Below are 9,876 nucleotides of genomic sequence, written 5' to 3'. Positions count from 1 at the left end.
CGCACACGCACACGCACACGCACACGCACACGCACACGCACACGCACACGCACACGCACACGCACACGCACACGCACACGCACACGCACACGCACACGCACACGCACGTGAACACGCACACGCACACGGACACGGACGATGGAGCCCGGTGAGCTGCTCCCTCTGAAGACACAAAGTCTCACCTCTGCCTGCTGTGCTGCAATCTCGCTCATGCGCGCCGCGGCCCTGTCGCCCCAGGCTACAAAGCTCATGCCAGCATCCTGGGTCAGCCGCCGCCTGAACAGGGCTAGATGGGCGGGGGGCCCACTAGCCAAAAAGGATGGTGCGTCCACAAACAGCGATGCCAGGGCGGAAATGGTGGCGTCCTGTCGCAGTAAAGGTGTAGGTCGCTCATTCTTGTCAGCAGGAGAGTGGTGGAAAGTCGTGCTGCAGCCTCAAGGCGCCGGATTTGGGCTGCCCCCGTGCAGCGTGTAGGCGCCCCCACCCATGACGCACCGCTGGCGAACCGAGGGCATTGTTGCCCTTTGGCGCTGTGAAGGCCGGCGCAATCAGCTCTGGGTAGTCTGATGCCAGGGCTGCCTGCAACGAGGCTATGACGGCGGTGCGGTTGGCAATTTTGCCGGTGGTTGCCTGGTTGCCCAGGCGCTGGGAAACAAGCCAGCTGCGGTGAGCGCGTGCGATTTGCAGTGTAAGACAGGGCAGAATGTCAGGGCCGTTGGGAACAGCGTGCCGGAGTTTGCCACGACATCAGACCACCTGCAGCGCATCAACGATGCAGGAATAGGCAGTCAGTCCACCCAGCAACAGCAGCGCCACGCGCCTGAGCATGGTGGTGTTGAGGGTGGCCCTGTGGGCCGTGAGGTTGGCGAGCGCTATGGCACAAATGGTGGCGTCCACTGACGCGGGGGTGACAATGCTGTAAGAGCCGTTAGCGTACCACACACGGTTCGACAGCTGAGTGACGCCTGTTCATGGGTTGATGAAAGGAGGGCAGGCGTGCGAAAGGGAAGTACATAAGCAAGTGAGCAGTGCTGGAGGATGAGTAAGACAGCCCAAGGCAGCTGCTGGCGTTGTGACGCGAGTTGGTGGCTGCCCTCTGGTTCTGGTCCCTGAACGTTCTGGATCCTCACCCGTGCAATTGGTCCCGGCCTGCCAGGTTGCCTCGTCCACAAAGCCAGCTGTCCCCTGCAAGGCAGCAGTCGCCCCGGCTCCGCAGACGCAGGTGGCATCGTGCATCTGCTGCGCGTCGAACGCGTCCCGCGCTGTAGCGCGGGTCACTGTCCACAGGGTGGGCAGGTAGCTCAGGAAGGGGGTGCGGGCGGCATCCAGCGCCTTCTGCAGCAGGCTCTGCTCAAAGGCCTGCTCTGCTGCCACAGCCGCTTCAGCAACATACACCTGTGGGGGTGGTGGAGTCCTTCATGGGTCAAGGGCAATGATGCTGTGTGGCAGGCCAGGCGTGACCCGAATGATCCAGCAATTGGTTGAAACTGCAAAGAGCTGTGCTGCAGGGCGCGATTGCGGTGGGCGCCCTGTCCATTTCAGCATTCAGGATCCGAGCACGCCCACGGAGCAGGATAAGCGCTGGGTTGAAGACTAGCGCTTGTCATTGCCCATCTCAGCAAGCACCGCAGCTGCCTCAACAAGGTCATCAAGTGCGACCGCTTGACCACCGCAGAGCATAATTCCGGCCTTCATTCCACCGGGCCTCACACTCTCGCACCTTTGTCCAGACTGCGGCCCTAGCGACGTCTGCTGTGCTGCGCACCGCGCCGCTGACCTTGCTCATCAGATCACGCTTCACGCGCAGCGTCCAGGAGCCGTCTGGTATGTCTGGCAGGGTTACGTGCAGTGTCCCCGCTATGGCGTCAAAGCCCTGATCATCCTGGTAGTAACAGTCACTGGAGTACTGGATCTTTTCAGGGCACAGATTCCAGCTTGCCTGGGACAGCAGCTCCTGCGAAAGGGGGAGGGGTAAGTTGCGCAAATAGCAGGACCCCACGGAGGCTGCGTGACAGGCAACGTACCCGCAAGAACAGACTGCCGCCGTGGCCACCGCCCCGCACGCCTCCTGACACAACTAACAGCAGGTCTGCTTGTTCGGCAGGGCTGCTTGGCCCCCCCGCAAGCCGTACAACCTCCCACCGCGGCGGGCAGGCTGCCTGTCTGGTGCCCAAAGTTGTAGTACAGGTCAATGTCCAGGGACATCAGAGACTGGAGGTCAATCAGGTTGCCGCAGTCCGCGCGGCAGCCGAAGCGTCCATATGACGCAAACTCAAAAGGCGTCTCACACAGACCGTCACCGCACACGGGATCCTTCCACACAGCCTGCACATGGTAGGTAGGCGATGCATGTGAGTTGACATGCCTGCACGCGTGTGTGTGCGTGTGTGTGCACGTATGTGTGCACGTGTGTGCATGTGTGTGCGTTTGCGTGTGTGTGAACGCACGTGTGTGCACGTTTGTGCGAGATTGTGTGCGTGTGCGTGTGCGTGTGCACGGGCTTCCCGTCTTCATTGCAAGACTGGCTACCAGCTGCTGCAGCCAACACCACCAGCTGCCCTTGTCACGCTGCCCGAGACCTTGGGCCGCCAGCCCACCGTGAGCACGCCGCCAAGCCAGTCGTAAATGCCGTCAGAAGACTGCATGGTGGCGGCGTTGCCATCAAGGCCCACCACGCTTGAAAGCGTAGAGTGCACACGGAATGCAGTCGCGGCGCCGCGCTGCGCATGCAGGACGCCCAGCAGCAGCCCGATGAACGCGATCAGCGCAAATAGCCGTCGATAGTCCCTGACACGCTTGGCCTGGGCGCGCCACTTGATGTAGATCGCGCGCACCACCTGCTGCGTGAAGCTGCGCTGCTGCTGCTTGCCGTCGTCATGCTCACTGTCCTCATGCTCCGGATCCTGCGCCTGCGCGGGGGCGCCACGCAATGCGTGAGGTCGATTGGAACAATCACCTGCTAGCATCTGGAGATCAACATGTTGACTGGTGTGCGGGGCGGGCACAAGCTACAGCTGGCCTCGATGCGGAACACTCGACGCACGCACCCGCAGACTCAACGGTGTACGGACCGCCACCACTCTACAGGCCAGGCTTGCCACGCGCACGGCAGCTGCGTGTGGGGTCCATAAGTCCAGCACACCTTCTCTTGGCTCTCATTTTGCGCCCAGTCTCGAAATTGTGTTGCAGTTCGCTTGGGGTTGGAGCGCGCCATGTGTGAGCGCTGTCAGCACTCACAGGTGGTGGCCCCTTGCAAGTGCGGGGAGTCCGCCGAAACCGTGCCTCAATATGATGATACTGGGAGTCAAAGCCGCTGTACGCGTGTGTACTGCACGCGCCTTCACAAATACGTGCTCGTTCTCAGATCAGAGCCGCGCCGGGATCGCGCGGACAGACCTGTTAGAGAACCGCAAAGCAACTAATTCGACAATCAATACCGAGCTTCTGACGTGAATCTTAGGCGCACATGCGTCACCAGTGCGGAAAGGAACGTTTGACTCGTGTGCTGACTTCAATGCAGACGCCTACACGCCTCCACCACCTGATCACCATGCTGTGCCAACCGTCTGAAACTGTGTACCAATCAATTCGGAAAAGCTTGATCACAAGTTACGATGCCAACTGCAGAAGCTTCTTGTGCTTGGACGCGCATGCCGGCGGCCCGCAACAGCCTGCCACCCGCCAGCCCTGCCGCCCGCGCGAACTTCCCCCCCCCCCCCGCTTGAACATTGAAAAAACACAAATGACATGTTACATTGCTAAGAGGACATCACGCGGCTCAAGTGATGGGGTGCCCCAGAAAAATTCAGGCGCGCGGCTACGCCTCGCCGTCGCGGCCGTCAATGGCGCTGTCGTTGAGGGCGCAGCAGACTATGGCCTTGTGGTGCCCGCTGTATGTGCGGATTGCCTCGCCTGCAGAATGTGGGGCAGCAGTGGAGGGCCTGTCATTGGCCGAGATGCGGGTGTCTGGGTGCACTCGTTGGACAAAGCTCGCGGCAAAGGCAAGCAAGGCATGAGAAAGACGTCCTCGTGCTGCTCTCTGCGCAGGTCAACCCCGTGGCAGCTGTGCAGTCATTGTGGATGCCTCGCTCGACGATGAAGCCCGCAACAACCTTGCCCTTGAACGTGTTGCCCTCCCGCGTACCCGAGGAGAGGTCCCAAAGCCGCGCCGTGGCGTCGCTGGAGGCCGTGACGAGGTAGGCCGCGTCCACGCTGAACACGGCGTCCCACACCCAGCGCGTGTGGCCGGTGAGCGTCCGGTCGAGGCCAAACCCGTCCAGGTTCCAGAGCTTGACTGTCTTGTCGCTGCTGGTGGTTGCGAGCTGCTGCACGTCCGGGCTGATGAGGCACTTGAGCACGTGGGACCCGTGGGCACGCAGCTTGTGCAGCGGCTCAAAGTGCGTCGTCAGCGTTGTGCCGCGCAGCATCCGCCAGACATAGCAGGTTCCGTGGTTATTGCCGGCCACGATCATGCTGCCGTCCAGCGCCACTGTCAACGACCGCACTGCGGTGCCCACCTCGGGCACCAGCTCGCAGCTGCACGCGTTGGCCGTCAGGTCCCACACACGGATGTGGCCCGTCTGGTCGCCTGGCGGTGTGATGGGTTGCGAGGTGTGCGTGCTTGCGGCCACAAAGAGGGTGCGCCAACATGGTGCTGGATGCTGCGACGTGGGAGCGTCAAGGCGCAAGTCGCACTCAATTCTTGATCGCCACGCCCTAACAGCCCTCTGCTCGCTGTGGCCGCTCTCAGCAGAGTGTTCCCTGTGCCTCCCCTGTGCTCGCCCCTCCGCCACCCCCACCTGAAATGAGCTCCCCCTGGTTGGGGTGCAGCACCACTGTGTTGACAGCCGCTCTGCTCCCGTACTCGCGCTGGCATCCGGGGGTGCGCAAGTCCCAAACGCGCACAGTGCCGTCCTCTCCTCCTGCAACAGGGTTCAAGCCGGCAGGCAGGCAGGTTGCGTGGCTGCTGAGCGACTCCTTGGCGGCTGGCAGCTTGACAAAGCTGCAGCATTGACAGGCATGGGGAGCCTCACTCCACCAGCGTGATGCCTAGGTGCGGGAGCGACATTGCAGCCCCAGAGCACAGCCCTGTCCTGCTGCCATTAGGGTTCCCCCTCCCCCAAACAATGGCAAGCCCTGCACCTGCAACCCCTCCAAACAACAGCGGCTTCCGCATGCTTTCCCTGGCCCTGACAAGCCTTCCCCGCCCTACCCGTGTACATCCACTTGGAATCCTTCTGGAAGCCGACCGCTGTCACGTTGCCCGCGTGGCCGTCATAGCTCATGACCGGCTGCGGGTCATTGCTGTTGACCTCAAACAGCCGCACTTGGCTGTTGCCTGCTGCTGCGACATACTGTTTCTCGGCGGTTATCTCGAGCTTGTTGACCTGAGAGTCGGTGTACTGCAGCGTGCGGTAGCAAATGCCGCTGGTCGCCTCCCAGAAGCGAATCGTGTGATCATAGCCCGCTGTGGCCAGCACGACCGACGACATGAAGCCTGCCCCTGCTGGGGCAGCCGGCGTCCAGCGCCGCTGCGCTCTGCAGGTGTTGGCCGCCGCCGCCGCCGCGGTCCGGGCGCAGCGCTACTGGGACCGTTGCGCACCACGGCCGGCTGCGGCCATCCGCCCCGGGCGCCGCCGCGGGGCGCGTGCCTGGCACTGCAGCAGCAGAGCGTCGACCAAGTTGCAGCAGCTACCGTATTAGAGCAGCGCTGCTGAGCCGGGCCACACCCAGATCCGTGGCACGTTGCTAAAATAAGGGTGCACGCCCGACCGCAGCCAGCTGTCACCAAAGTTTTTTCTTTTCGATTATAGTCTGCTGGCTTACGCCAATGCGTCGCTAGAAGCTCGCAGATCAGCAGCGCTGCCCCCTGGATGCAGCCCTTGCTACACACTCAGAGACCGTTTAGTTGATTGACGCGTCACGCAAAAATGATGAACACATGATTTTCTGGAGGTGGCTGGTACGGTACCAGTACCGTCCAACAAAACAGCGGCAAACGGGGGAGGTGCCACCCACACTAGGGTGTGCCTGTATAGTGGGAACCTGGCGTGCCACCGACGGCAACGCTCCACCTGAGGGCTTGCCGTCCTCGTATACTCAGCAAATAGATCACTGAAGCTACTCGTAACCACTTGTCGCAGCAAAGCAAGGTAAGGGCAGCCGCCAGTCGCTGCAGCAGCAGGCCAGTTGACTACTGTGGGGCAAGCATTTTGCTCGCAAACATCAAGGTGCACTGCTTGCATCTTGCAGACAGGCAATGCAGCATCAGCTGACCGCCACTTCAAGACCCTACTTCATTTGTACAGGACAGCTGATGACATCCCCATCCTGCCATTGCAATCACATTGAGAGCAAACATCACTGTCAGCAAGGGGCTTGCACTCCCACAAGGTGTGGCAATTTAGTGTGTTGGACCCGCGTTACACCCCACACTGCAGGATGAGGGCCGAGCGCCATTGCGGCGCTGCGTAGGTCAAAGCACGATGGTTATTCATGGGCATGGTAGAGCACTAAAAGCATTGCATCTAAACAGTCTCTTGCTCACAGACATCATCGCGCGTCATGCCGTTGGCTGCTGATGTGGAAGTATCAGTGCCGATGGAGCATAGCTGAGACCGTTGCTGCTATTGCTGCTGCTGCTGCTGCTGCTGCTGCTGCTGCTGCTGCTGCTGCTGCTGCTGCTCGGGACGGTGCGCCTGGGGCTGGCCCTTGAGGAGGGGCTGCTGCTCCTCATCGTTGCACCCCTTGTTCTGCCCTTCCTCAACTGCCGGCTCCTGCGTCCCCTGCCTCGTTCTTGAATGGAACTTGGCGTAATTGTACGCGGCCAATCCTGCCAGGGACACTGCATAGCCCCCCAGCTGCAGCGGGGTGACGCGGCTGCCATACACCCCCACTGACAAGGCTATAAGCACCCAGTCCTTGAAAACGCCAGATATGTTGAGTGTCTTGGTGCATAGGGGATGATAAGTGAGAGTGGCACAGGCGTGTCGGGAGTGTGGTGTTGTGCGTACATTGGAGGGAGGGTTGAGAGGGAAGGTTGCGTACACGGCAGGAAGGGGTGGCCTCAAACTCACGCACGCCGACCACCACAAACTGACAACCTCAAGGAGAGCCCACCCACCAGCGCGCTGGTCTTGCCAATAAACAAAAGGATGCTGAGGTTGAGGCCAAAGGCCAGGGCCGCACTGATCAGCAGCAGCCCAGGGCCGACACGGCCCCATGCCCCTGCTGAGTGAAGTAGCTTGGGCACCTCCAGGCACAGTAAAGGCGCCAGCAGACAGAACAGGCAAACGGGGGAGACATAATACCTATTGAGAAAGTGGGGGGCGGGGCGCTCACATTCAGAGGGCTGATGTAGCGTAGAAAGGGACAAGTGATCTGCGCATGATCAGCAAGCAGGTGTAGGTATGCATTAGAAGTGCGCACGTGTGCAGACACAGCCAGGCGCACATGCACAGTGCATGTTGGGTGGGCTCTTGAGTTGTGCCCTCACATGGTGGAAAGAGGCGTGAGACGTATATCTGTACCCTGCAACAGCAGCTGCACCAGCGTGAGCCGCGTGGCCTCGCTGACCGTGGACGCCACCTGCACGATGACACCCAGCAGCATGAAGCGCACCTCACCTGGGGGCAGAAAGAGCGGTCAACATCACAGGTACACTGGGATTGGCAGGTGACGGACTGATAAATAAGGCAAGAGCAGTTACGAGCATCCAGGCATGCAATCATTGCCTACCAGCCGCGGCGATGACCGCGCCCAGCACGACCACCGCCAGGTTGACCAGCATGCGCCACGACGCCGACTCAGTGCCCAGCACACAGCCCACAGCATACACCACCAAGGGGGTCACAGCCTGGGTGTGTATGAGTGGTTGTGAGGAGGTGGAAGGGCTCATGACGGGTGTGCCAGCTCGACCTGCACACCAGGCACGGTGTCGGGTGGACATGTCACCCGTCAAGCCCCAAATGTGCACCATCGATTAGCAGGATCCTTGGTCACGTGATCGCTCTCCGCGCAGCTCGAAGTGCTCCACCCTGGCTTTGGCCCCATGCGCAGCGCCCTCCTCCCCCAGCCCCGCAACGCCACCTTGAGCATCTGTATGAACGACACAGGCAAGTACACGTAGGCGGCGTTGCCCAACCATAGAGTGATGGCAAACAGAGCGCCGATGGGCACGATGGTGCGTGCGAACACGCCAACCGTCACCGCAGGGGGGCGTGCCACAGCGCCAAACTGCACAAGCACTACAGTGGCCGCTGAGCAAAAGGTCATGTGGGTGGCGGTGAGGGTCAGTGGATAGGGAAAGCCGCCCAGCTGCGGGTCAAGGATCCACCTGCGGTTTGGGGTCCAGGGTGTGGGGGGGCTGATGCCGATGGGGTCGTGTGGAGGTGTCTGGTTGTTTGACATGGGCCTGCTGAGGGCATGGTCAGCTGCTGTCAACGGGCGCATTTTGACTCACTTGTTCGTAAGAATGACAACCGCGCTGAGCGCAACCCACAGGAGCATGCACCTGCACCGTTAGGAGGTCGCGAGTGTGGCGCTGCATCCTACCGGTACTGCACAGGATCTCTGCACTTGCTGTGTCGACTGAGCAGCTCGAGGTGTGGATCGGCATACAATGCGCTGCATCGGCTCTGCGCAGGGGCATGCTATCGGGGAACATATCCTTCTCACCCATAGGCAATTATGGGACTCGTACGCATGGCAGAAGCGACTGTAGGCGCCATCTGGCAGCGCGGATTGCTAGCACGCAACCGATCTGAAGCTCGATCATCTGCTTCATTGCTTCATGCTAGCGCGACGGATGTTTCGTTTTTGCAAGCTCAAGGCCTGCATGTCATACCGTATCTGCAAGCTTCCTACAACAGCTCGGGCGATGGCCGGCCAGGAAGTATTACGGCAGCAACCACGGGCGTGCAGCTGCACACAATTGGACAATCGGCGCACCCACATGCACAGTGTGGGCGCGTTGAGTTAATTCTGCTGAATCGGTTTGAGTGTGGGGTCGATATTGTTTGTGTATGCACTCAGCCTGAACACGGCAAAGCAGCTCAGCAGCTGGGGTGGCCAATGCTGACTAGCTCTCCAGCATGAAATCGACCACATCCCCCACAACCGAAGACATGTTGCGGTGTTGCAGTGATGACAGTATCGCAGATTGCATGCAGGTGATAATGTATGCAGGTGATAACAATGCCTGTTTGTCAGTGAGCACCACAGGCTGGCCAACAACCAAAGTTCGGTACGTAGCACGCACCCACCTGTCACAAACCCTGATGAGGCACACAGGGCTGGCCCTGTCAACGAGGTGCCTCCTCGCCGCTTTGAATTTTGAGATTTGTAGCAATTGATTTCGTTACCCTGTGTGTCAAAAATTTGTGGTGCTCACAGATCTAAGGTGAGCGGGCCTGCAAGACCCATTCCCAAGGTGGCACAGCACCACGTCCACCAGGTGATAGGCACTCGCACGCGTCCGACGCATCACTCTGCGACGCCGCGCAGCTCCCTCAGCCGGGCGGCCAGCTCCGCTGCCTCCAGCCGCGCCGCCACCTCATCCGGCCGCGGCGGCGCCGCCACAACTGCCACGCTGCCTGCGCTGGCCTCGGGCCAGTCCTCCTCCTCCATGCTGTGAACTGGGCTGTTGAGTGTGTAACGGCGACGGCTGGATAGCTCCTTGACTGACCCCTTCCAGCCCCGCAGCATAAGGAAGAAGCACACAAAAAGCGCAGGCAGAATGGGCCCCGTCAGAGCGCCTGCGCTCATCAGCAGGAGGCCCTGCTGCAGCATGCTGCCACCAGACTTGCCCGTCTGGGGATGAGGGGAATCCAAGGGAGGGTGGGGGGAGGGGGCGTTTGTCGGGTGGGATCAAGGCGG

At 60.7% G+C, this 9,876-nt stretch overlaps 4 protein-coding genes across 4 annotated transcripts; all 4 read right to left on the bottom strand.

The window, feature by feature from the left end:
* Positions 1 to 747: 747 nt before the first annotated feature.
* MNEG_2684 (hypothetical protein) lies at positions 748 to 3,214 on the bottom strand (the record flags this gene model as incomplete). Its single annotated transcript, XM_014048844.1, has 6 exons — positions 748 to 965; positions 1,131 to 1,395; positions 1,721 to 1,954; positions 2,143 to 2,325; positions 2,598 to 2,909; positions 3,143 to 3,214. 6 exons carry the CDS (start codon positions 3,212 to 3,214, stop codon positions 748 to 750), a joined length of 1,284 nt encoding a protein of 427 aa, XP_013904298.1.
* A 603-nt stretch (positions 3,215 to 3,817) lies between these two features.
* Positions 3,818 to 5,492, bottom strand: MNEG_2683 (G protein beta subunit-like protein; the record flags this gene model as incomplete). The annotated part of the gene is made up of 4 exons (XM_014048843.1): positions 3,818 to 3,912; positions 4,145 to 4,588; positions 4,800 to 4,922; positions 5,213 to 5,492. 4 exons carry the CDS (start codon positions 5,490 to 5,492, stop codon positions 3,818 to 3,820), a joined length of 942 nt encoding a protein of 313 aa, XP_013904297.1.
* A 1,999-nt stretch (positions 5,493 to 7,491) lies between these two features.
* MNEG_2682 (hypothetical protein) lies at positions 7,492 to 8,274 on the bottom strand (the record flags this gene model as incomplete). Its single annotated transcript, XM_014048842.1, has 3 exons — positions 7,492 to 7,625; positions 7,738 to 7,855; positions 8,089 to 8,274. 3 exons carry the CDS (start codon positions 8,272 to 8,274, stop codon positions 7,492 to 7,494), a joined length of 438 nt encoding a protein of 145 aa, XP_013904296.1.
* Positions 8,275 to 9,483: 1,209 nt separating this feature from the next.
* MNEG_2681 (hypothetical protein) lies at positions 9,484 to 9,789 on the bottom strand (the record flags this gene model as incomplete). Its single annotated transcript, XM_014048841.1, has 1 exon — positions 9,484 to 9,789. The coding sequence occupies one exon, from the start codon at positions 9,787 to 9,789 to the stop codon at positions 9,484 to 9,486; it is 306 nt and encodes a 101-aa protein (XP_013904295.1).
* Between the last annotated feature and the right edge of the window lie 87 nt (positions 9,790 to 9,876).

The sequence above is a fragment of the Monoraphidium neglectum genome (assembly GCF_000611645.1).
Source record: "Monoraphidium neglectum strain SAG 48.87 unplaced genomic scaffold scaffold00312, whole genome shotgun sequence".
Classification (NCBI taxonomy): Eukaryota; Viridiplantae; Chlorophyta; class Chlorophyceae; order Sphaeropleales; family Selenastraceae; genus Monoraphidium; species Monoraphidium neglectum.
The sequence above is the reverse complement of the archived record's forward strand: the minus strand, read 5'-3'. Positions and strand labels throughout refer to the sequence as shown.